General features: G+C 38.7%; 1 protein-coding gene across 5 annotated transcripts in view; it reads left to right on the top strand.

Moving 5' to 3' along the window:
* Positions 1 to 358: 358 nt before the first annotated feature.
* CCDC14 (coiled-coil domain containing 14) overlaps positions 359 to 26728 on the top strand; it is a 42284-nt gene continuing 15914 nt past the window's right edge. For 2 of the 5 annotated variants that reach the window (XM_070788746.1, XM_070788742.1), the window contains exons 1-9: positions 359 to 676; positions 7941 to 7996; positions 8336 to 8408; positions 8657 to 8726; positions 8821 to 8943; positions 22184 to 22420; positions 22533 to 22627; positions 23510 to 24008; positions 26268 to 26409. In XM_070788746.1, coding sequence (XP_070644847.1) covers positions 503 to 676; positions 7941 to 7996; positions 8336 to 8408; positions 8657 to 8726; positions 8821 to 8943; positions 22184 to 22420; positions 22533 to 22627; positions 23510 to 24008; positions 26268 to 26409 — 1469 coding nt within the window. In that variant the 5' untranslated portion in view covers positions 359 to 502. The remainder of the gene's footprint in view (positions 677 to 7940; positions 7997 to 8335; positions 8409 to 8656; positions 8727 to 8820; positions 8944 to 22183; positions 22421 to 22532; positions 22628 to 23509; positions 24009 to 26267; positions 26410 to 26728) is intronic. The other 3 variants (XM_019956751.2, XM_070788748.1, XM_070788745.1) reach the window with 2 other exon arrangements.

The following is a 26728-nucleotide window of genomic DNA, read 5'->3' as shown; positions in this document are numbered from 1 at the left end:
TGCTATCAGAATCACACAAAGAAAACAGGGCGTAGGATTGATGTTTATTGATTACCAAGAACAAAAACATTCAAAATGGTATACAAAACACCAACTAAAAATACAGGGTCAAAATCCAGAGACAGTGCAATGCCTTCTGAAACCTATTCGCGTTCTACCGTAGTCCCTTCCTCTGTCGTGGCGGGTCCCCGTTGCCACTTCCCCTAGCAGATGCAGGACAACGGCTCTCCCTCCAGTGGAAGCCCTCGCAGCAGCAAACTCAGGTCTCCCAGGTGATCACGGACTCTGGTCAGCCCAATGCTCCCGCTCCTCATCCCGCCCTCCTCCGCCCCGCCCCTCTCGGCCCCGCCCCGCCCCAGTCCCGCAGCGTTCGCCGGCGTTCTGTGGACTTCTCTCACCCTGCAGCCGAGTGTGACGAGCCGGGGCCGGGAGGGGTCTATTGCGCAAACCCAAGGCGCCGTGCGGTGGGTCGAAGAGAGGTTCTGGTTGCGCGCCCGGGACTATGAAGCGCAGCATTCGGCGGGCTCCTTCCCGGAAGCGGAAGCTCGAGGGGCGGGCCAAGGGCGGCCGAGAGTCGGCGGCGGTTAATTCCTTTTATCTTGCGGCTTTGCTTCATTCCGCTTGGACTTTTCTGAAGCTGCGAGAGATGGTCAGGTCTGGATCTCGACCGGGCCAGGTGAGGTCTGCGGACCTGAGGCGTCCACTGTGGGGGTGGAGAGGGACGGAGGTAGTCCTCGGGCCTGGAGACGTGGAAAGCCCCCTTTGAAAAAAATAAAAACAGTGCTGCCGCGTTAAAAAATGCTGCGACAGGAGACGAGGCGGAGGGTGGGTGTGCGTACCTAATCTTAACGCCCTAACACAGTTGTTCTGCCTGTAGATGTAGATTCTGTTTTAATCGTTGTGGTCCAACTGAGCGCTGGCTTTGGTGTGGTCCCCGGGTTCGAGTCCAGCCTCAGCCGCTGGATGCGTGACTTAATATCTCGGAGCCTCACGACGTTGTTGCATCAACTCCAGGTTCCCAGCTTTTCCAACAAGTGCTGCTATTAGCTGGTTTTCTGTCACAGTTGCTGGTATTTTACTACTAGTTTTTTTTTTTAAAAGTCTCCCAAGGAGTGTCCCTGCATTTAGCCTCATCCTTCTCAAATGCACACCCCTCATCAATTCTCTGCTAAAAATCCAACTCTGGAACATTTTTTTCCCCCCAACATAAACATCCCAGTTCTTTGACCTGTCAGCACAGCCATTTTTCGACGTGGCCAGTGCGTTCCCTACCAGCCCCCACCTCCATCCCAGGAATATCCAACGCTTTTCAGCTATTTGTTCCACAGTGCCCTGAGTGCCCCTGTTCTTTCAGGCTTCTGTGCCTTTGCCTTTTGTTCTGCCGAGAATGATGTCCTCTCCCCCTGAAATCTCCACTTTTCATCAACTGTCCCTTCAGCTCAAGTACCGCTTCTAGAAGCCTTGTCGGGCCCTGTCAACATTTACATTGTTTGGGTGCCCTCAGCTCCCGTTTTGTGCCTTTACTAAAATCCAGGCTAGAGACATTGCTCATCTTCCTATGCTACTAAGCAGTTTATCTCTGTCTTTTCAGGTAATCAGTCAGTCAACCAATAGCAATCAATCAAGCCTTATGCAGACCCTCTACTTAGAGTGGTGATCTTATGCCTCCTTAAGTGTAACCATACCACCCTTCTTTCCCCTTTCATTTTTGCTCTTCCTTTATTTATCAACTCACTTTTAATGCTGTCTCCCCTATTAATGTGAATCTTATACTTTTCCCCAAGGCTTGGCTCAAGACTTTCTTCATGAATGCTTCCAGACCAGTCCCACCCTTATAGTTCTTTCTTTTGTGTTGAATGAACTCAGACTTGGTGCAGTCAGCAAGGGGGGAAAACATGGTTTTTGTAGTCATGGTCACCTACCAATTCAGATTCCAGTTCTGCCACTACTGTCATAGTGATAGTAAGCAAAGTACTTTTTACTTCTCTGAGATTTCTTTTTCTTTTCTACAAAGTAGGTGTAATATCCTGCCTTAAAGAATTGAGGAGATTAAATGAGAGAACCTGGTAAAACATCTATTTCACACTTGGCATAAATTGTGCAACACAACCTAGTCCCCTTAAAAACAGTTTATTACTGTCAATAATCACAGCTAAATTTGGGTAGCACTTATGTGACAGGTATTATTCTATGTGCTTTTACATATGCTGCTGCTGCTGCTAAGTCGCTTCAGTTGTGTCCGACTCTGTGCGACCCCATAGACGGCAGCCCACCAGGCTCCTCCCTCCCTGGGATTCTCCAGACAAGAATACTGGAGTGGGTTGCTATTTCCTTCTCCAGTGCATGAAAGTGAAGTTACTCAGTCATGTCCGACTCTTCGTGACCTAATGGACTGCAGCCTACCAAGCTCCTGTTTCCATGGGATTTTCCAGGCAAGAGTACTGGAGTGGGTTGGCCATTTATTCTCATTTAATCTTCACAGTAGGCTTAGGAAGTAGATAATAATCCTCATTTTATAGATGAGGAAGTTGAGGGATGCAGAGTTCAGAGAACTTCTCTAGTTATACAGCTGGTTAGCAGTGGAGACAGGCTTTAGACCTGTCTAAAGCCTGACATAGTTGGTGCTGGAGTCCATTTAAACATCTGTTCTTAGGTGTATGACTCTGAACAAGCCACCTTTCTGAAATGTAGGTTCCTACCTCACAGAAATAATAACTAACAGGGTGTTGATTAAGTGGAAATGAAAGTCTTTGAAGACTAAATTATTCCACAAATATAATTTTATCTTGCACTTGTTGGTAGGAGATACAGCTCCTAAGAGGTACTTATGTTTTTCTCAAATAAGTAAAAGTTTCTTGCTAATACTTAGTGGAAGTAAATGTGGGATAAAACAAACATTCTCTTATGTATTGCCATTTGGGGCACTTGTTTTGAAAAGTGGTTTTGCAGTTTGTATCTAGGGGCACTAAAGGCATTAAACAATGAATAACTTATCAAATAATTAAGCTTTCAGTCCTGAATATGAAAAGGTATTTCCAGTATATGAAACGATTTATTTCAGATTTGTATTTTAACTGAAAAATATGAAGCACTCCAAGGGCACATTACTTCCATTTATGAAAATAGTATACAACTGTTAAAATTTTTTGAACTTTTTTAATATGGAAAAAGATTTGAAAGTAAAAACACAACACTCAAAATTGCAACTGTCTGGTCATGATGACTAAATAATCCATATGAAGCCTCAGTAGCAAAGAGTACAGCTAGTGCCTAGATCTTGGTTTCTATTAATAAATACTGTTGTCCACGGGAAGGAATCACTACTTTTTGGGGAAATGGTCAACTCTAGGGTTGGGGCCTGGATATATCAAAGTAAAAAGCTGCACAGCTTCTCACAACACTGAAAAGTCAACTTATGGAATGAGGAAAAATATTTAAAACTACATATCTGATAAAAGGTTCATAATCATAATATACAAGGAACTCCTACATTTCAGTAGCATTCATAGGCAAGGTACTTGAATAGGCTTTTCTCCAAAGAAGACATATAGATGGTCAGCAAGTATATGGAAAGATGCTCAATATCACTGATCAGGGGAATGCAAATCGAAGCCACAGCGAGATATCACCTCACACCTGTTGGGATGGCTATCATAAAAACAAAACCAACCCAGAAGATAACAAGTGTTGATGAGGATATGGAGAAATTTGAACCCTTGTACACCATTCATGGGAATGTCAGGGTGCAACTGTTATGAAAAATCATGAAATTTCCTCCAAAATTAAAAGTAGAATTGTTATGTGATCCAGCATTCTCACTTTGGTTGTTTATCCAGGAGAGTTAAACATAGAATCTTAAGAGATATTTTCACTCACATGTTCATTATAACATTCACAATAGCTAAGATGTGATAACAACCTAAATGTCCATTTATGGATTAGTGGATCCACAATGGAATATTATTCAGCCTTTAAAAAGGAAGGAAATCATGCTATATGCAACATAAATGTATCTTGAGGATACTTTGCTAAGTGAAATAAGCCAGTTCAGTTCAGTTCAGTCATTCAGTCATGTCCACCTCTTTGTGACCCCATGAACTGCAGCACACCAGGCCTCCCTGTCCATCACCAATTGCCGAAGTCTACCCAAACCCATGTCCACTGAGTCGGTGATGCCGTCTAACTATCTCATCCTCTGTCATCCCTTCTCAATCTTTCCCAGCATCAGGGTCTTTTCAAATGAGTCAGCTCTTTGCATCAGGTGGCCAACATATTGGAGTTTCAGCTTCAGCACCAGTCCGTCCAATGAACACCCAGGACTGATCTTTAGGATGGACTGGTTGGATCTCCTTGCAGTCCAAGGGACTCTCAAGAGTCTTCTCCAACACCACACTTCAAAAGCATCAATTCTTCAGCTCTCAGCTTTCTTTATAGTCCAACTCTCACATCCATACAAGACTACTGGAAAAACCATAGTCCGACTAGACGGACCTTTGTTGGCAAAGTAATGTCTCTGCTTTTTAAAATGCTGTCTAGGTTGGTCATAACTTTCCTTTCAAGGAGTAAGTGTCTTTTAATTTCATGGCTTCAGTCACCATCTGCAGTGATTTGGGAGCCAAGAAAAATAAAGTCAGCCACTGTTTCCCCATCTATTTGCCATGAAGTGATGGGACCAGATGTCATGATCTTAGTTTTCTGAATGTTGAGCTTTAAGCCAACTTTTTCACTCTCTTTAACTTTCATCAAGAGGCTCTTTAGTTCTTTACTTTCTGCCATAAGGGTGGTGTCATCTGCATCATTCTGTTTATATGAGGTATCTAAAATAGCTAGACTCATAGAAACAGTAAGTAGGGTGGTTGTTGCCAGGGGCTGGAGGGAGAGAAATGGAGAGATGCTATTCAGTGGGCATAAAGTTTTAGTTATGTACAATGAATAAGCTCTGTTAGATTTATGAGATATATCTAAGAGATCTGCTGTAAACATGTGGAATTGAAGTGAAAGTGAAGTCACTCAGTCATGTCTGACTCTTCAACCCCATGGTATGTAACCTGCCAGGCTCCTCCATCCTTGGAATTTTCCAGGCAAGAATACTAGACAGGGTTGCCATTTCCTTCTCCAGGCAATCTTAATCCAGGGATGGAACCTGGGTCTCCCACACTGAGGGCAGACTCTTTACCGTCTGAGCCACCAGGGAATCCCATAAACATCATACTACAGTTAACAATTGATGTACACTTAAAATTTGTTGAGGGTAGATTTCATGTTACCACAATGGGGAGAAAAAAAAAGCCGGGGGGTTGGGGGGTGGGGTGGGACCTGGAGATCTTTATTGTAAGGAATGGCTCAAAAATAATGGTGATGTGTTGAAATGATACAGGGACTGGTTTGAAAAGACTCCTATTGGCAGAATCTGGGACAGTTTGAGCATTAATATAAATAATGATAATCATCAGAACCCATTAAATAAACTAGGAATCAATGAGTCCATACTAGCGAACAAAGAAGTACTTCAATGAAGTACTTCACTAAGGTTGAATGCCAGCTAATAAATCTAGAATGAATGATGTAAGTTAGAAAAATCACTATTTGACAAATGATTAAGGCAGGAATCCTCAATGAATGCTACTCGATGAAAGTTTGATGAATAGGATGTCTGCATAATCTTCAAGTATCTCCCCACAAAATGCTTAATATTTACAAAGGAAAAAATAGTAACCTGGTGAAAAATCTGGCAGGCACCACCTTAAATAATCAAACTTTACATCCCTAGTAATGGGACAAACTAATATATGCCTGCTCATACGGTATTGAGATAAATACAACATCCCTTTTGTGATATTCCTGCCAAAAAAGCACAACCTGAATCTAATCAAGGGGAAGCAGACAAGTCTAAATGCTTACCAGAGGGACATTCTACCAAAGTAACTGCTCATATTCTTTGAATATGTCAAGGCTGTAAAAGACAATGAATGACACCTCTAGGAACTGTTCCCGAGTAAAGGAGACAAAAGAGAAATGACAGCTTAAAATGCTTCGTATGATCCTGGATTTATGGGATAAGGGCCATAATTTTTTTTTTTAATATAAAGGACAGTATTTTGATAATTGGCAAAATGTGAATAAGATCTGTAGATTAGATTATAGTATGGTTTCACTGTTAATTTCCTGATTTTGATAATTTGGTTTTATGAGAGAGTGACCTTGTCCTTAGGAAATATTTAGGAGTAAATAAATATAAAGGAGTATCATGTCTGTAACATAATCTGAAATGGTTCAGACAAAAAGTAATACTATACATTTTTGAAAGGGAGAAGATGGCAGATGTAGTAAAATGTCAGCAGTTGTGGAATCTTGGTAGCATTATACTGTTCTTTGTACTATTATTTCAAAATAAAGAATACAAAATAAATTTGAAGGGAATCTTCCAGTATCACACTGTTGCAGGGTGCTTTATTCTGGTTAATTTTCTTTACCTGATTTTGTAATATGACCTAATGTGTGTGTGTATGTGTTTTGGTGAAATGCTGAATATAATCTTTCAATTATGCCATCATGCCATATATTTATCTCAACAGTATACTTTTTAAATTCTGAAAGATAATTATTGTGGTAGTTGTTTTTAGACTTAGCATGATGGTTTGGTTTTTTATTATGGTCCTGGACAGGACACCAACATAGATAGTGTGAAAGGAAAGCCCCTTGGGTCTAGTAGAGTTGTGTTACATGGCATCTTATTTCCGCCAATGTTGGTTCTCGCTGCTGCTTTTTGACTCCCTCATATTCTAAGTTATCTTAAGGAGAAGTGAAACTTTATAATTCCAGAAAGTTTAATAGTAATTGCTCAAAGGTATCTTGAGATGAAATACGTAAACATGCCAAGAAAAATCCTAAGTGTAACTGCCAACAGTGACTACACCTAAAGGGTAAAATGAGGGAGTGAGTAGGAAATTTAACCATGTCTTTCAAAAATTATATTTTGAATAGACATTATATTTAAATAATGTGAAGTTATTAAGATATAAAAACGTATACCATGGAAAGTCTCCCTTGTTCTGTCCCCCAGATTCTGAGTTTCCCTCCCCAGAGGCAAGCACAGTTGCCTTGCTTCTTGTGTGACTCCCAGCATATTGGATGTGTGTAGAAGCAAATGAGTAGAGTTTTCACGTGCTGGTCTTGTCAGGCATTCTAAAGAATGTGGAAAAATAGAATCAGAGTTATGAACTCTGCCCTGTGTCTTGAGTTAATGTATTTTGAAGACCTAGGGGAAGTAGAATATTTTGAGGGATTGAGTATAGTCCAGACTTACTATAGTAGATACTTCTGGTTAAAGTAAAAATTCAACTTCAGTCTTCAACTTACATAAGACTTAAGGAACAAAGGTATGTGTTGCTTGCTTGACAGTTAATATAGAAAAAAAAATTTATGAGTTCAGTTGTAATAGTGGATTTTATTAAAGTTAATAACATGGTACATATATAAAATGGAGTATTATTCAGCCTTAACAAGAAGGAAATTTTGCACATGCTGCAACATGTATACTATGAAGATACTGTGCTAAGCAAAGTAAGCCAGTCACAAAAGGACAAATACTATCTGGTTCCATTTATATGAGATTCCTAGAACAGTGAGACCAAAAGTAGAAGGGTGGTTACACCAGGTACTTAGGAGAGGATTAGAGATGAATGATTAATGGGTACAGAATTTCAGTTTGGGAAGATGACAGAGTTCTGGAGATGGGCTGTAGTGATGGTTGCACAACTGTGAATGTGTTTAATGCCACAGAGCTGTATACTTTAGAATGGTTTATTTTATGTTATGTATGTTTTACCAAGTGAAACAAAAGGAAACAATAACATTTTAGGTTTTGTCAAAACAGTATACTGAGAATATGATAGAAAAATATTTGTATATCTCCTATAATATAATGCATCATGTCATAGGTAATACCTTCGGGAAAGCACACTGGACCTGCTAAATTAACAAATGGAAAGAAAGGGTAAGTACTTAAGAAAGTGTCCAACTTCAGGAATTCTCAAGAGATTTTCAAGTCTATGGGATGGACTAAATTTTTCCTACCCCAGAGATCTAAGTGAGGGTCTCTACTTTCACAAAACTCTGGGGAGAAACCTTTCATATCTCTACCCATGTTGATCATTTTAGTCTTTACAACCTTCATAAAGTCCTGCATAAATCCATCTTTTGCATGGTTGAACAAGCTTTCTTATCCAACCTTTGGTGGAAAGAAAGTGTCTTTTTAGAATGTATTTTGGGAAAATATATTATTTGTAACTATATTTGTGTTATATGTAAATGTATTAACAAACTTGTTTTCTAGGACCAATTTGAGAAAGATACCCCGTTTTAATGCAGATTCTGGCTATCCCACTCACTCTGATTCAGAAAGTCAGGTAAGAGTAAACTGAATAGATACAGTGTATACTGTTTAATTAGTTTTCAGGTAAAAGTTAAGAAGTGGAAATAAAAATTCAAAGGTGAAGTATTAATTGTCCTAGCAAAGAATGAAGACTTTTTTGCTTTAAAACATGTCTTCTACCAATAATAAATTGCTTCTAAATAAGGAAATTTTAAAATTACAGAATTTTTTTTCTGCAGTAAAATTTTATGTACAAATTTCTATGTGACTTTCTCCTTACAGACTGAAACCGTACAGGGGCTTGATGGCTGTGCGTCTTTGCTGCGGGACATTTTGAGAAATGAAGATTCAGGTTTTTTTTTTTTTTAATGCTTCTTTGCTGATCACCTTTTCTCAATTAAGTAATTCTCTTAATGCTAATGAATTTTTGTTTTAATCATTAATAGGTTCAGAAATAACATATTCAGAAAATAGATGTAACCCCAGACCTGTAGAAACCAAAAGATATAGATCCAAAAAGAAAGGACATGAAAAACATACTGTGCCTTCTGTAGTCCGGAAGGAAATTTGTAAGTATTTTTTTATCTTATTTATTTAAATATGATACTTAATTATGGGAGTTTTGATAGATTACTGGGGTTATGCAGTTGGGCTTACATTTTAATAATACTGGTTATACAGGTGTGTATGTGTGCTTGTGATTTTTTTTTCCTCTATTCAGTTTCTAATTGCTGAATGCTTTGCCAAGAAGAAAAGTAGAAAAAAAAATGGTTAGGTTTTATAGGAGAATAGTTCAAACTCAGAATGATATTCACAGATTGATTGGGTTTCATATTTCATTGGGTGTTTCATATTTCAATGTATATTTCATATACACTGGGTGTATATTTATTGTTTTAAAAATACTATATGTGTATACATATATTCTAAGTGGGATCCATAGCTCAATTTTTCAGCTGCACAGTTAGAAGATATGGTAACAGGAAGGTAAAATTCCAAGTTGGATAGTTATGTAAGGAAAAAAACTCTGCCGCTGATTGACAGTGACTGTAGCCAAGGATGGTTTACGCTCACAGTTAACTTGCTGACCTAAGTGGAATGATTCAGTAAGCAGTTTAGAATAAGCAAGTTTTGATTGTGTTGTTCCACAGAGGCCTATGGAACATGGTAGCCCAAAATAGAGATGAAAAAGTCCGTAATGGGATTTCAGAGCATCAAGAATGGAACCAGCTAGTTCACAGTTCAGGTGGGCCAAAAATGTTAGTACAGCAGAGTACAGTAAGATTTAGCTTAGGTAAGGGGTTTGAGTCATGTACAGCACTAGTTCTGGGTATTAGAGATCAGGATTCAGGCAAAGAGGCTGAAATTCAGATGGTCTTGAGTCAGAACCAAGGCTGAGAAAACAACTTCCTAACCTATCTTGGAGGCCAGTTGCGTTTAGCCTTGTATTGTCTTGACCTGTGCCACTTAAGGTGGCAGTCTCAAAACACATGTGACTGCGGAGCATTCCAAGTATGGCTAGTACAACTAAGGAACTCAATTGTAAATGTTATTTAATTTTAATTAATTTAAATTTGAAAGCTGATACTTGACCTAGTTATTAGAAAACTTTTAAAGTATGTTTGAAATAACTTGGTAAATGAATCTACTTTTTTCAACTGTAAAGTTTATTAAACCTAAATACAGATCAAGGATTTCTGATAAAAATTTACCATCCGGATTGAGATGTGCTTTATAGTAAAAATACACAGTATGCTTAGAATATTTAATGCAAAAAAATAAAATATCTCAGTGATTAATGTTAATCACATATTGTAATGTTAATATTTTGGCTGTATTGATTTGAATAAAACATTATAGTAGTTAATGTTACCTATTTTAATTTTTTAATGTAGTTCTTGGAAAATTTTAAATTGCTTATATGATTTACATTATATTTCAGTGGGACAGTATTGGTCTAATCCAGGGTGAGCATACTACAGCCAGTTTTGTTTTATTGTAATATTTAGTTATTTTGTAAATGAAGCTTTATCAGAGCACAGTCATGCTAATTCATTTTCATTTATGTATTTTCTATGGTTACTTTCGTGTTGTAGGAGGAGACTTGAGTAGTTGTGGAAGAGACCATCTGGCCTGTTTAAAGCATAATATGTTTATTCTCTAGCCTTTTAAGAACAAGTGTGCTCACCCCTGGTCTAACTCTTAAAGTAGAAACCTATTTTGGAGGACTGATGGACAAAGAAAGGAGTGGTAGTACATGGTCAGCGATGGTGCCATGGTAGCAACTTGTTGGATCCTAACTTAACTATTTGTTCAGAGTTCCCACAGAGTTCAGTCGATAAGTCATGTCCAACTCTGCGACCCCATGGACTTCCAGACTTGTCCTTCCTTCACTATCTCCCAGAGTTTACTCAAACTCATGTCCATTGAGTCAGTGACGCTATCCAACCATCTCATCCTCTGTCACCCTCTTCTTCTGCCCTCAATCTTTCCCGGCATCAGTGTCTTTTCCAGTAAGTCGGCTCTTTGCATTAGGTGGCCAAAGTATTGGAGCTTCAGCATCAGCCCCTCCAATGAATATTCAGGGTTGATTTCCTTTAGAATTGACTGGCAAGAAAGAGTAGATAGGAACACCCAAATTAAGATAGGGGTTTTATTTATGAAGAAACTCATTACAAACTCATTAGAGTATAAGGGAACCACAAGGGATTCTGCTAGCCGAGTGCTAGCAGCATGAACAGAACTGTTATTATCCCTAGGTCTTAAGGGATGAGGTGAGGAAGAGGTTACTGGGATTCAGCTAGAGATATTGTTCTGTTAGAATAGGCCACCTTGAGAGGAGAAGTGAGCTTTAAGGGACAAAGCCAGCCCAAGGTGGCCTCATAGAGAGGGAGTTTGAAATATCTTGAATGCATGCTTTTTCCTCTCTTTGATAATGCCACAATTCCCATTGGATTGGACCCAACCGGAACCCTGTTGATGTATATCTAGTCAGGGATCTGATTTTCATTCTTACAAGCTAATGAATTATCCTTACTATGTCGTGCATGTTGACAGGAGACACAAGACTCTTGGGTCAGAGACAAAGGTGCTGTGCTCGTAGCACAGCTAGCAGCATGCACATTAGCATGTTTGTGTCGGTTCTGCCTCACTGCCAACTGCCGGTGGGGTGGTGCGATGGACCCACGGGGAAACTGCACATGCTGAAGAACACTGAGCTTGGGGAATTCATTGCTTTGGTGGTAAGCAGTTAGAACGCCTATACTTGACTGAGGGAAAAACATCACCTTATCCCTCAACGTTGCTAAGTATAAACACAGCCCTGAAAAATGTCCCAGGTACAGAGCTTAGCTCAAAGCCTTACTTTTTCTTTGGTAAACCCAGCAAGACATGTAGGAGCACAAGAGACCCATAAAGGAATGTCTCTTAATAATGTAATCCATACAGAGTAGCATCCCAGAGAGAGCAGAGCAGAGTGGAGATGGATAGAAGGTGGGTTTGCTGAAGCAAATGAGAGAGATCTGGCATTCTTAGTCCCTAGCATTAAATTCTTATTTGGATTAGAGTCAGACCAGCAGTTCTGGCCTGTTATCAGTATATAATATTCTTATTGTCCTTTGCCCTACACTGTCATCATCAGAAGTTAGGACCTACTTGCCAAAGGACAGTCTCCATTAGGGTTATAGTATAAGAAGTGGTTCCCATTGACCAAGGTTTATTCTTTGGATGCAGAAACCTCTTTCCCTTTGGTTAAATTACTTCATTTTTCTTTGATTTATCACTGTAGCACTATCTAGAAAGGATCTTTTTTTTTTCTTTTTTTGTAGTTAACAGCTGTTAGCCAGTACAAGGTTTTTGCTCTGTTAATCACAGTGCCTAGAATACACAAAAGCTGGGACTTCCCTGGTGGTCCAGTGGTTAAGACTCTACACTTCCACTGCAGAGGGCACAGTTTGATGCCTGGTCGGAGAACTAAGATCCCACATGCCACCGGATATGGCCAAAAGATTTTTTTTTTAATAAAATAAATAAAAATGTCCTTTATCTAAAAAGCACAGTTTCTGACAACTCACCAATTTAACATTAAAAAAAAAATAGGCAAAACTGCATTTCCTTCCTTTTTCATCTCTCCACAAGTGAGATAGTCATAATTAGAATTTTAGGAATTTATTATAGCATGTTAACTAGTATCTACATATCATTTTAACTTTAACATATGTTATCTTACTATTTTGTGTTACTGTCTTCTGGGGCTTGGGCTCCTTATGTATTTTCTGTCTGGGACCTGCCAGATCACTGGGTGTCTATGGAGTCACACCCACCCACCCTGTTGCTTACTTAGAGGAATGAGGCAGAAAGGCAGTTCCAAAAATGCATTGAGAGCTTACCCAAGACTGCACCTGACATTTAAAAGAAAAAACAAACAAACCATTTTTTAATAAGCAGCTACTTACGTTTTGATAACTGTATTGAATGCTGTGGTCACATGCTCCTACCTTCAGTATCATATACATATTTCTGCCCTCATCTTGGAGAAATAAACCACTACAGGCAGAATATTTTTAGCATTGATTGCCCCCATCAAGGCCAAGTGTTCTCCGTATTTAAAATTATAATAGGCATCCAGCAATGCCTACCTGCAGTAGGTTTTTATTCCATATTTGGGTGGCAGGAATTATCTAAAAATTGTACATCCACTTAATGGTTTTTAACTTGTCTTGGATAAATTGTTTTAAGATTTTTGTGTCTTAAATACAGATGTACAACATTATCAGTAGAGTTTCACATAGATTGAGTTAATGGAGGAGTTAAGTAAGACATGTTAATTCTAAAGCTTTGAATTTTAAGAAGTATTTGAAGGTTATTAATTTATGTTGGGTGGTGGCATCTGCTGGCAAAGGCAAAATATCATAGCTTAACTAAATCAGAGATTAAGACAGAATGTGGTCCACTGGAGAAGGGAATGGCAAACCACTTCAGTATTCTTGCCTTGAGAACCCCATGAACAGTATGAAAAGGCAAAATGATAGGATACTGAAAGGGGAACTCCCCGGGTCGGTAGGTGCCCAATATGCTACAAGAGATCAGTGGAGAAATAACTCCAAAAAGAATGAAAGGATGGAGCAAAAGCAAAAACAATACCCAATTGTGGATGTGACTGGTGATAGAAGCAAGGTCTGATGCTGTAAAGAGCAATATTGCATAGGAACCTGGAATGTCAGGTCCATGAATCAAGGCAAATTGGAAGTGGTTAAACAGGAGATGGCAAGAGTGAACATCGACATTCTAGGAATCAGCAAACTAAAACGGAATGGAATGGGTGAATTTCACTCAGATGACCATTATATCTACTACTGTGGGCAGGAATCCCTCAGAAGAAATGGAGTAGCCATCCTGGTCAACAAAAGAGTCCAAAATGCAGTACTTGGATGCAATCTCAAAAACGACAAAATGATCTCTATTCATTTCCAAGGCAAACCATTCAATATCATGGTAATCCAAGCCTATGTCCCAACCAGTAACACTAAAGAAGCTGAAGTTGAATGGTTCTATGAAGACCTACAAGACCTTTTAGAACTGACATCCAAAAAAAGATGTCCTTTTCATTATAGGGGACTGGAATGCAAAAGTAGGAAGTCAAGAAACAGCTGGAGTAACAGGCAAATTTGGCCTTGGAGTACAGAATGAAGCAAGGCAAAGGCTAATAGAGTTTTGCCAAGAGAATGTACTGGTCATAGCAAACACCCTCTTCTAACAACACAAGAGAAGACTCTACACATGGACATCACCAGAGGGTCAACACCGAAATCAGATTGATTATATTGTTTGCAGCCAAAAATGGAGAAGCTCTATACAGTCAGCAAAAACACGACCAGGAGCTGACTGTGGCTCAGATCATGAACTCTTTATTGCCAAATTCAGACTTAAATTGAAGAAAGTAGGGAAAACCACTAGACCATTCAGGTATGACCTAAATCAAATCCTTTATGACTATACAGTGGAAGTGAGAAATAGATTTAAGGGACTAGATCTGATAGACAGAGTGCCTGATGAACTATGGAATGAGGTTCGTGACATTGTACAGGAGACAGGGATCAAGACCATTCCCATGGAAAAGAAATGCAGAAAAAGCAAAATGGCTGTCTGGGGAGGCCTTACAAATAGCTGTGAAAAGAAGAGAAGTGAAAAGCAAAGGAGAAAAGGAAAGATATAAGCATCTGAATGCAGAGTTCCAAAGAATAGCAAGAAGAGATAAGAAAGCCTTCCTCAGTGATCAATGCAAAGAAATAGAGGAAAACAACAGAATGGGAAAGACTAGAGATCTCTTCAAGAAAATTAGAGATACCAAGGGAACATTTCATGCAAAGATGAGCTCGATAAAGGACAGAAATGGTATGGACCTAACAGAAGCAGAAGATATTAAGAAGAGGTGGCAAGAATACACAGAAGAATTGTACAAAAAAGATCTTCATGACCCAGATAATCACGATGGTGTGATCACTCACCTAGAGCCAGACATCCTGGAATGGGAAGTCAAGTGGGACTTAGAAAGCATCACTACGAACAAAGCTAGTGGAGGTGATGGAATTCCAGTTGAGCTATTTCAAATCCTGAAAGATGATGCTGTGAAAGTGCTGCACTCAATATGCCAGCAAATTTGGAAAACTCAGCAGTGGCCACAGGACTGGAAAAGGGCAGTTTTCATTCCAATCCCAAAGAAAGGCAATGCCAAAGAATGCTCAAACTACCACACAATTGCACTCATCTCACATGCTAGTAAAGTAATGCTCAAAATTCTCCAAGCCAGGCTTCAGCAATATGTGAACCGTGAACTTCCAGATGTTCAAGCTGGTTTTGGAAAAGGCAGAGGAACCAGAGATCAAATTGCCAACATCCACTGGATCATCGAAAAAGCAAGAGAGTTCCAGAAAAACATCTATTTCTGCTTTATTGACTATGCCAAAGCCTTTCACTGTGTGGATCACAATAAGCTGTGGAAAATTCTGAAAGAGATGGAAATACCAGACCACCTGACCAGCCTCTTGAGAAACCTGTATGCAGGTCAGTAAGCAACAGTTAGAACTGGACATGGAACAACAGACTGGTTCCAAATAGGAAAAGGAGTACGTCAAGGCTGTATATTGTCACCCTTTTTATTTAACTTCTGTGCAGAGTATATCATGAGAAACACTGGACTGGAAGAAACAAGCTGGAATCAAGATTGCCGGGAGAAATATCAATAACCTCAGATATGCAGATGACACTACCCTTATGGCAGAAAGTGAAGAGGAACTAAAAAGCCTCTTGATGAAAGTGAAAGAGGAGAGTGAAAAAGTTGGCTTAAAACTCAACATTCAGAAAACGAAGATCATGGCATTTGGTCCCATCACTTCAGAGGAAATAGATGGGGAAACACTGGAAACAGTATCAGACTTTATTTTTGGGGGCTCCAAAATCACTGCAGATGGTGATTGCAGCCATGAAATTAAAAGACACTTACTCCTTGGAAGGAAAGTTATGACCAACCTAGACAGCATATTCAAAAGCAGAGATATTACTTTGCCACCAAAGGTCCGTCTAGTTAAGGCTATGGTTTTTCCACTGGTCATGTGTGGATGTGAGAGTCGAACTGTGAAGAAAGCTGAGCACCGAAGAATTGATACTTTTGAACTATGGTGTTGGAGAAGACTCTTGAGAGTCCCTTGGACTGCAAGGAGATCCAACCAGTACATCCTAAGGGAGATCAGTCCTGGGAAGGCTGATGCTGAAGTGGAAACTCCAATACTTTGGCCACCTCATGTGAAGAGTTGACTCATTGGAAAAGACCTTGCTGCTGGGAGGGATTGAGGGTGGAGAAGAAGGGGATGACAGAGGATGAGATGCCTGGATGGCATCACCCACTCGATGGACGTGAGTTTGAGTGAACTCTGGGAGTTGGTGATGGACAGGGAGGCCTGACGTTCTGTGATTCATGGGGTGGCAAAGAGTTGGACACGACTGAGCGACTGAACTGAACTGAATCAGAGATTGTGAAAGCCATCTCCTGAAAAGAAAGTGAATGAGTGCCAATGCTTGGGACTATGAGTATAAAATCTGAGAACTCCTCAAACCAGACATATATTATGGAGCCAAAAGAAATCCAAGAGCAGAAGAGAGACCTAGGAATTAGGAGGAAAGGAAGAACAATATTCTGGATGGCCATGGGCTGCGTGGGATCTCAGCTTTCATCATTTTAGATTTTGAAGTTAAAACTATTTTAGGAGGATACTTTTCCTTTTTATTAATTATAAATTGTATTTCCACTAAGGATTTCCTTGGTGGTCCAGTGGCTAATACTCTACACTCCCAGTGCAGCAGGACCCAGGTTCTGTCCCTGGTCAGGGAACTAGATCCCACATACGACAACTGAAAAGATCTCACTTTCTAACGGCAGAAAGTAAAGAGGGGCTAAAGTGCCTCTTGATAAGAGTGAAAGAGGAGAGTGAAAAAGCTGGCTTGAAACTTAACATAGAAAAAACTAAGGTCATGGTATCTGGTCCCATCATTTCATGGCAAGTAGAAGGGGGAAATGTGGAAGTAGTAACAGATTTTATTTTCTTGAGCTCCAAAATCACTGCGGACAATGACTGCAGCCATGAAATTAAAGACACTTGCTTCTTGGAAGGAAAGCTATGACAAACTTAGACAGCCTATTAAAAAGCAGAGATCACTTTGATGACAAAGATCTGTATAGTCAAAGCTAGGCCTTTCCAGTAGTCATGTACAGATGTGAGAGTTGGACCATAATGAAGGCTGAGTGCTAAAAAATTGATGCTTTTGTACCGTGGTACTGGAGAAGACTCTTGAGAGTCCTTTGGACTGCAAGTAGATCAAACCAGTGAATCCTAAAGGAAATCAACCCTGAATATTCATTGAAAGGACTGACCCTGAAGCTCCAATAATTTGGCCGCCTGATGTGAAGAGCTGACTCATTGGAAATGAGTCAGCTGATGCTGGAAAAGATTGAAGGGAAAAGGAGGAGTCAGGAGAGGATGAGATAGTTAGACGACTCAATGGATATGAATTTGAGCAAACTGGGAAATAGTGGAGAAAAGAGGAGTGCGGTGTGCTGCAATCCAGGAGGTTGCAAATAGTTGGACACGATTAGTGACTCAACAACATTTCCCCTTTTTTTTTTTAAACAAATGTTTATTAACCAGTTTGTTTTAGTTCATATATTCAGAGAATGAAGAATAACTTATTGCATGTCACCTTAGAAGGGAAATGGTTAGAGATTTATTATTGATACAGTTGGGAAGATCTATGAATATAAAATATTTATTTGGCCCTATTAAGACTTTTGATCTCTGGTTCCTCTGCCTTTTCTAAAACCAGCTTGAACATCTGGAAGTTCATGGTTCACATATTGCTGAAGCCTGGCTTGGAGAATTTTGAGCATTACTTTACTAGCGTGTGAGATGAGTGCAATTGTGCGGTAGTTTGAGCATTCTTCGGCATTGCCTTTCTTTGGGATTGGAATGAAAACTGCCCTTTTCCAGTCCTGTGGCCACTGCTGAGTTTTCCAAATTTGCTGGCATATTGAGTGCAGCACTTTCACAGCATCATCTTTCAGGATTTGAAATAGCTCAACTAGAATTCTATCACCTCCACTAGCTTTGTTCGTAGTGATGCTTTCTAAGTCCCACTTGACTTCCCATTCCAGGATGTCTGGCTCTAGGTGAGTGATCACACCATCATGATTATCTGGGTCGTGAAGATCTTTTTTTGTACAGTTCTTCTGTGTATTCTTGCCACCTCTTCTTAATATCTTCTGCTTCTGTTAGGTCCATACCATTTCTGTCCTTTATCGAGCCCATCCTTGCATGAAATGTTCCTTTGGTATCTCTTATTTTCTTGAAGAGATCCCTAGTCTTTCCCATTCTGTTGTTTTCCTCTATTTCTTTGCATTGATCGCTGAAGAAGGCTTTTTTATCTCTTCATACTATTGTTTGGAACTCTGCATTCAGATGTTTATATCTTTCCTTTTCTCCTTTGCTTTTCACTTCTCTTCTTTTCACAGCTATTTGTAAGGCCTCCCCAGACAGCCATTTTGCCTTTTTGCATTTCTTTTCCATGGGAATGGTCTTGATCCCTGTCTCCTGTACAATGTCACGAACCCCATTCCATAGTTCATCAGGTACTCTATCAGATCTAGTCCCTTAAATCTATTTCTCACTTCCACTGTATAATCATAAGGGATTTGATTTAGGTCATACCTGAATGGTCTAGTGGTTTTCCCTACTTTCTTCAATTTCAGTCTGAATTTGGCAATAAGGAGTTCATGGTCTGAGCCAAGTCAGCTCCTGGTCTTGTTTTTGCTGACTGTATAGAGCTTCTCCATCTTTGGCTGCAAAGAATATAATCAATCTGATTTTGGTGTTGACTATCTGGTGATGTCCATGTATAGAAAAGGCAGAGGAACCAGAGATCAAATTGCCAACATCCGTTGGATCATGGAAAAAGCAAGAGAGTTCCAGAAAAACATCTATTTCTGCTTTATTGACTATGCCAAAGCCTTTGACTGTGTGGATCACAATAAACTGTGGAAAATTCTGAAAAAGATGGGAATACCAGACCACCTGATCTGCCTCTTGAGAAATTTGTATGCAGGTCAGGAAGCAACAGTTAGAACTGGACATGGAACAACAGACTGGTTCCAAATAGGAAAAGGAGTTCGTCAAGGCTGTATATTGTCACCCTGCTTATTTAACTTCTATGCAGAGTACATCATGAGAAACACTGGACTGGAAGAAACACAAGCTGGAATGAAGATTGCCAGGAGAAATATCAATAACCTCAGATATGCAGATGACACCACCCTTATGGCAGAAAGTGAAGAGGAACTAAAAAGCCTCTTGATGAAAGTGAAAGAGGAGAGTGAAAAAGTTAGCTTAAAGCTCAACATTCAGAAAACGAAGATCATGGCATCCAGTCCCATCACTTCATGGGAAATAGATGGGGAAACAGTGGAAACAGTGTCAGACTTTATTTTTGGGGGCTCCAAAATCACTACAGATGGTGACTGCAGCCATGAAATTAAAAGACGCTTACTCCCTGGAAGGCAAGTTATGACCAACCTAGATAGCAGATTCAAAAGCAGAGACATTACTTTGCCAACAAAGGTCCGTCTAGTTAAGGCTATGGTTTTTCCTGTGGTCATGTATGGATGTGAGAGTTGGACTGTGAAGAAGGCTGAGCACCGAAGAATTGATGCTTTTGAAGTGTGGTGTTGGAGAAGACTCTTGAGAGTCCCTTGGACTGCAAGGAGATCCAACCAGTCCATTCTGAAGGAGATCAGCCCTGGGATTTCTTTGTAAGGAATTATGCTGAAGCTGAAACTCCAGTACTTTGGCCACCTCATGCAAAGAGTTGACTCATTGGAAAAGACTCTGATGCTGGGAGGGATTGGGGGCAAGAGGAGAAGGGGATGACAGAGGATGAGATGGCTGGATGGCATCACTGACTCGATGGACGTGAGTCTGAGTGAACTCTGGGAGTTGGTGATGGACAGGGATGCCTGGCGTGCTGCAATTCATGGGGTCGCAAAGAGTTGGACACAACTGAGCGACTGATCTGATCTGATCTGATCTGATTAAGACTTTGGAGCCATTTGGTAATGGCTGTAACATATATTGAGTTCTTACTATGTGCTAGATACTAATAGTTTACATGTGCTATTTAATTTTCATAACAGTGTTATAAAACAGGTAATGCTCGTATTATCATCATTTTTTTGATGAGGAAGAAGAGTCCAAGAGAGGTTAAATAATTTGCCAAAAGTTATTCAGCTAGTAGTTGTTAGAGCTCATATGCAGGCCAGGGAAGTATGTTCACAGCAATAGGTTATCACAAAGGAAAGAATAACTCAAGTCAAAATAGATGCATCCAGTATCTCCAACCATTTTCATAGTCCATTAATAATTTAGTAGTAGTTTTCTGTGTTTATTGGTTATAATATTTCATTTGCCTTTAACGTTTTGCTTTTACTTGTAGGTTTTATGCTTTTAGCAGTGTTTTTATTTTCAATAAATTGTGTATGTATTTAGGGAATTCCATACCATTTAAAAATTTTTAACTTTTCACTGTTTAAGGATTAACTTTAATAAAGCAAGTGTATAAATCTCAATAAATATTTGCATATGTGTACGTCCATGTAGTTGACCACCCAGTTGAAAATAAAGAACGATTTCAGTACCCTACCAGGCTCCTATCCATCAGTATTCTCATTATTACCTGTCTCCTCATCCTTGAATAAACACTTTTCTGACTTCTTTCTTGATTGGATAGTTTTACTATTTTTGAACTTCATGTACACTGTGAAAATGCAGCTCTACACTGTAGTCTTGTGTCTGACTCTCACATAGCATCATATCTGTTAACTTCATATAGGCAGTCAGAGTATATCAGTACTTTGTTCTTTTCCATTGCTATATAGTATTCCATCATATGGCTACACCACAATTCATCCACTTCTACTATTCATGACTGTTTGGGTTTTCAGTTTGGGGCCACTGCTAATACAAGCTGTTGCAAACATTCTCGTACACATTTTAGTAGATGTAATACTCATTTCTGCCAGGTATATTCCCCGAAATATAATTGCTATATCATAAAATATGTTTAGCTTTGGTAAGCTTTTGCCAAAAAGTGTGGTTTTCTAAGTTTGTTTTGTACTCTGATATAGCCCTGCCTAAAGAAGCTTATAGTTTAGTCAAACAGACAAGAGAGTGAAAGATAAGCAATATAGTACAGTATCCAAGTGATACATGATTTGTATAGACTATGTACTCTTTCATGGTGAAGAGCAGTCACTAGACTGAAATGACTGGAGAAGGCTTCAGATGAGCTTTGGTGAGTTAGGTAGAATTGAATTGAAAGGTATGGTTCATCATGAGTAATATTATAGGAAAGTGAGAAAAGCATGTAGGTGTCTAAATTGGTCTGACTGGATTGAAAGATTTCTTAGTTGAGGGTGATGGAAAGATGGTTGGAAAATTATGTTGTGGTTAGGCTTTTGAGACTTTAAATGTCAGGTTAAGGTCTTATTTGAGAGCTCAATGTGTAGATTAAATTCACTTTCTCACTCTAAAAGCTCTGATTTATTTATTGTTGCTGTTATTATCATCATTATCATCAAAGCATCATAATTGTACAAGGTATTCTATCTTTCTGTTCCATTCACCCTCTCAAGAGCATTCCATTTAGTTCAGTCACTTAATCGTGTCTGACTTTGTGCGAGCCCATGGACTGTAGCACGCCAGGCTTCCCTGTCCATCACCAACTCCCAGAGCTTTCCTCAAACTCATGTGCATCGAGTCAGTGATGCCATCCAACCATCTCATCCTCTATCCTGCCTTCTCCTGCTGCCTCCTGCCTTCTCCTCCTGCCTTCAACTTTCCCAGCATCAGGGTCTTTTCCAATGAGTCAGTTCTTCCAGTGAGTCAGTTCTTATCAGCTGGCCAAAGTATTGGGAGTTTCAGCTTCAGCATCAGTCCTTCCAGTGACTCCTTTCCCAACTCAAGTGCATTATGAGTAGCATTTAATAGAGATTTTAAAGACATAGTATAAGTTAATTTTGAGGAGAACCTGATTCATTACTTCCCTTTAAAAAAAGAATTTGAGGTGATTTTCTTTAGGGGTGATCACACTCTGTAAAGTATGTGATGAATCGAGTTACTTCTGAGAGCCCTTTTTTCCTCTAATACCTTTGGTAAAGGTTTTTGAAAAGAACCATATTTCAGAAATTTTTTCCCCCTTTTTCCATATTAGTATCTTCAGATAAGAAGAAGCAGATACCTAATGATGCTTCTGTTGGAAGTGAAAGAGACTCATCAGATATACTGCAAAATTGGTCACTACAAGACCACTGTGGAATGTATTCACCCTTAATATACCAAGCTCTTTGCGAACATGTGCAGACTCAAATGTCACTGATGAATAACTTGGCTTCAAAGAACAACCCTAATGGAATTCCTGCTGCACCTTGCCACACTGTGTCTGGTTCTGGTTAGTATGAATGACGTTTTAAAAAGCATGAATATAAGCTCTAATTAAGTTGCCTGGTAATTGTATAAGCAGTCTGAGATGTGAATGACTTTTTCTCCCTTTTACTTTTTAGAATCTCAGACGTCTTCACCTTCTAGTTATGGTTTACCCACCTCTATCCCAGTCCGGGTACCTCGGCAGCCACCCTGCCCTCCGATGGTTCATTCTGTGAGTGCAGTTTATATACTATATAAGTAATGATTTGCTTTTAGAAATTGTCATCTTGAGAGAAAATTTCATTTGCTGATTGTATCTTAATGCTCTAGGCTGTAAAGACCAATTATTTTTTGAGTTATTTTTTATTAGAAAAGTTTGCCTATTAATTAAGGACAGTGGTGGGCAGGGCGAAGGAAAAAGATTACTAGGGAAAAAAAAAATCACCCATACCTACCAGCAAAGCACAATTGCTGTTAACACATTGATAGAGCATGTTCCAGTCATTTAATTCTTTGTGTAGGTTTCATTTTCTGGTTTTAATTTGTTAAGTAAACTTTCTTTTAATAATATCATCATAATTAAATTTTATATAGTTTTACATGCTGCTTTTTTCCACTTAACATTTAATTGTGATTTACCTTTTGTAAATTTTTACTAAGTTCTTACTACTCTAGTGGATATACCATGGTCTGTGTAACTCCTCACCTATGGTTAGACATTTAAATAAATTTTTTACTACTGTAACATTTCTCTAAATATGTTTATGCAGAAGCCTTTTCAGCTTATTTTCTACACTGTGATTTCCCAAAGTGGAAGTTTATTTTAGTCCCAAAGTAGACTAATTTTTGATGCCTTTAAACCATTTATGATATATGTAAACAATCTATTTTGGTCGTGGCTTTATAATGTTCCCATATTACTGAGTGAACTAATTAAGCTTTAAAAATGCAGAATAATGAGCTAAGGGGAAATTGACTTATTCACTGGTAATCTGTAACTCCATCCTGCAAATGTCATCTTCTAACATTTTTCATTTGAGTTTATTGTAGTTAATGCCCACAAGTCAGTGCTCATTATTTTTGAAGTCTTAGCTTGTTTTTTTCTTTTCTTTAGGAAGTTCAGACTGATGGTGACAGTCAGTTTGCATCACAAGGAAGAACAACTTCTGTGAACTGTACTGATGATGTTGTAAGGAATTCCTTCAATACCTGTCTTGGAGTTTCATGTAACCTGCCCCAAACTGGCAAACCAGCTACTCCAACATTTCAGCAACTGGGTCTTGCTAACGGGGTTCTGCCGAAAAGACTTTCTGAGGAACCGGACTTACTGAAGTGTTTCCAGACATACATGAAACTATTGCGTTCTCATCCTGACAGTCCCACTCGCCGCAGCCCCACCCTATTACAGCCAGCTTTCTTGGCTACTCATGAAGAAAAATGTACTAACAAACACATTGGTGAGGTCAGAAGTGAAGGAAAGGATTTAAACATACCTCTGGGAGATTCAAGAATAAAGGATGTGCAGAAGGCAAAAAACGTGAACCAGAGTGCTGAAAAAGTTAGAACTATCAAGTATTTGTTGGGAGAGCTCAAGGCCCTGGTAGCAGAACAAGGTAGATAAGTACTTTCTTTATAATTTTCTGTGGCATGTCATCATTTAAATTCAGAATAATCAACATGAAGTTTGTGATATTTTCCATAGAAGTATGTCTTATGCTAATGAAGAGATGAGTTTTGTCTGTTTTATTCTTATTTTGTGGGTTTTTGCTCCCTGTTGTTTCCTGTGGATTTGAAACGTGCTAGGGAATATCATTCTTTTACCTGTAAGTGTGTGTTCATTCTACTTGATTCAAAGGGACCTTGAAAAGATTCAACCAAAGAAAATTCATAGAGATAAATTTTAAGGGGTTGGAGGACATGGTTAACTCCCTAGAACAGAGTGATAATGTTTCCTACTTTAAAAAGATGTCAAAGTTTTCCTCTCATCATTTATTTAATAACTGTTACAATGTTTAACAAATCTCACTTGGAGAAGGAACATAAATCTTCTGATGCTCTTTTCAGTTCACTCTTAAGATATTTTAATTAATCAAAAAAAATATCTTGGGTGGAGTTATGAGCCAGGTTGTATTCATTTTCATTATGTATATTCTGAATAATGACTTTCACTTGGAGTTAGTTACACATTTGTCATCTAGAAAACACAGTAATTGATTATGGAAGTTCTAATTGAGTACCTCATATTTGCAGTCTGACAAAAAAGTTACCAAATCTTAAAATTTATCTGTATTAGGATGTAGCACTATTAATCCTGTGGTTCAGTATATTAAAATCTCCTGTATTTTCGGACTGTTAATTCATTATTATTCTCTTAAGTGAATACTTAATCATTGGTAATAATTATAATAGTAGTAATATTAGCTATCACTTATTGAGCACCTAGCATGTGCCCAGCACTGTGCTAAGTGTTTTATATGCATTATTTCATTTAATCCTCACAGCAACACTATGAGGTACTATTATTGTCCCCATTTTACAGACGAGGAAACTGAGGCTTGGAGAACAGTATTTCATTTAATCCTCTCAGCAACCCCATGAGGTACTGTTGTTATCCATTTAACCATGAAGAAACCTAGGCTTCAAGAATTAAGTAATTTGACTAAGGTACATTGCAGGAAAATGGTGGAGCCCAGGTCTCTGCTTCTAATGCTTTCATGCAAAACCGCTCTACAGAGCATTCTGCTCTGTAATTGGGCACAATTGTTTACTGTATGCATGTAAACTTTCCATTAAGGTGTTAAAATACTTGTGGAATTGATTAACTTTTTGTAGCTGAATACTTTATCTCTTTTGGATATCAGACAGTTAATATTATATTTATTAAATGTTTTCATTTCCCATAAATTTTTGTTTAATTGAAGTATAGCTGCTTTACAATGTTGTATGAGTTTCTCCCGTAAAGCAAAGTGCATCAGTTGTATGTATACATATATCCACTCTTTAAAAATTTTCTTCCTGTTTAGGTCACCATAGATCAAGTAGGATTCCCTGTGCTGTACCATAGGTTCTCATTAGTGATCTGTTTTTTACACAGTACTATACGTATATCAACCCTCATCTCCCAGTTCATCCCACCTTCTCCCTCTTTGCTGGACATAAGCTTTTTTGCTACATTTGTGACTCTATTTCTGCTTTGCAAATAAATTCATCTGTACCATTTCTCTAGCAGTTTACAGAAAATCTGAATAAAAATGAACAAAAATAAAAGGACAAGAGATCTAAAATCTACCTTCTACCTGTATCTTTTTGCCACCTCCCAAATCATCCACTCCCCACAGTCAATGACAAAAATGATACTGCTTTTGATGCTGCATCAAATGAAGTGTAGCCGGTTGTGTTAAATTTACTTTATAAAATTAGATAATAAAACCTTATCTTAGTAGACCCTCCCTCAATATATTTCCAAAATGAATCACCAGAAGTGAATTATTTGCTTATGCCAGGATCAAAGGTTGTGTTGTTAATACTATAATCAATTATAAGAAACCCTTTAGTAATTATAGGAACATGTGGACTAGGAGATATATATAACCATCTTCCTACTAGACACTTTAACTGAAAAAAAAATCACTGATATAATAATTCTGTGACTTAACATAAATCTTTAGAATTCTTCTCAATAAGGAAGTGCAGCCTGCAGGAAAAAGGAAAATAGGATTTGTAGAATAAATTCATAAATAACTGAGTTGAGTTTGTTTATAGTACATATGTATGTATGTGAAATGTTTTCTTTTTTGGTAATACATATGAATAATCTTATCAAAACAGCAATTTATAATACTGTGTTTACTCATTTCTTCTGTTTTTTATAGAAGATTCAGAAATCCAGAGGGTGATTACAGAACTGGAGATGTGTATATCTCTGCTTCCAGCCGTAAGTGCAAACACAAATATTCAGGTTGAAATAGCACTGGCCATGCAGCCACTAAGAAGTGAAAACGCTCATTTACGCAGGTAAGAATTGCTCTTTGACTTTTTTGTCTCCATGCAAAGATGTCCTATGGCCAGAACAAAAATGCCTAATGAGATATCTAGGGCTTTGTAAGGAAAATAGACATAGTCTTACTGTATTTATACTCTTAATCCCCTGTTTTCCAAATACTGACAGCAGTCTCTAACTCTTCCATTATTTCTGCCCACTAGTATGTATTTTTTCACAACTTTTTCACATCTGTTGTCGCTTGGTTGGTAACAAATAGAGAGCAAAGTGAACTACATCTGGATATTTATTAGGCTAGTCTAGGCTATGCATATCGTCCATGGGGTCGCAAAG

This window comes from Bos indicus, chromosome 1 (genome assembly GCF_029378745.1).
Source record: "Bos indicus isolate NIAB-ARS_2022 breed Sahiwal x Tharparkar chromosome 1, NIAB-ARS_B.indTharparkar_mat_pri_1.0, whole genome shotgun sequence".
Lineage (NCBI taxonomy): Eukaryota > Metazoa > Chordata > Mammalia > Artiodactyla > Bovidae > Bos > Bos indicus.
Note: the sequence above shows the minus strand (reverse complement) of the source record. Positions and strands in the feature narration are given on the sequence as shown.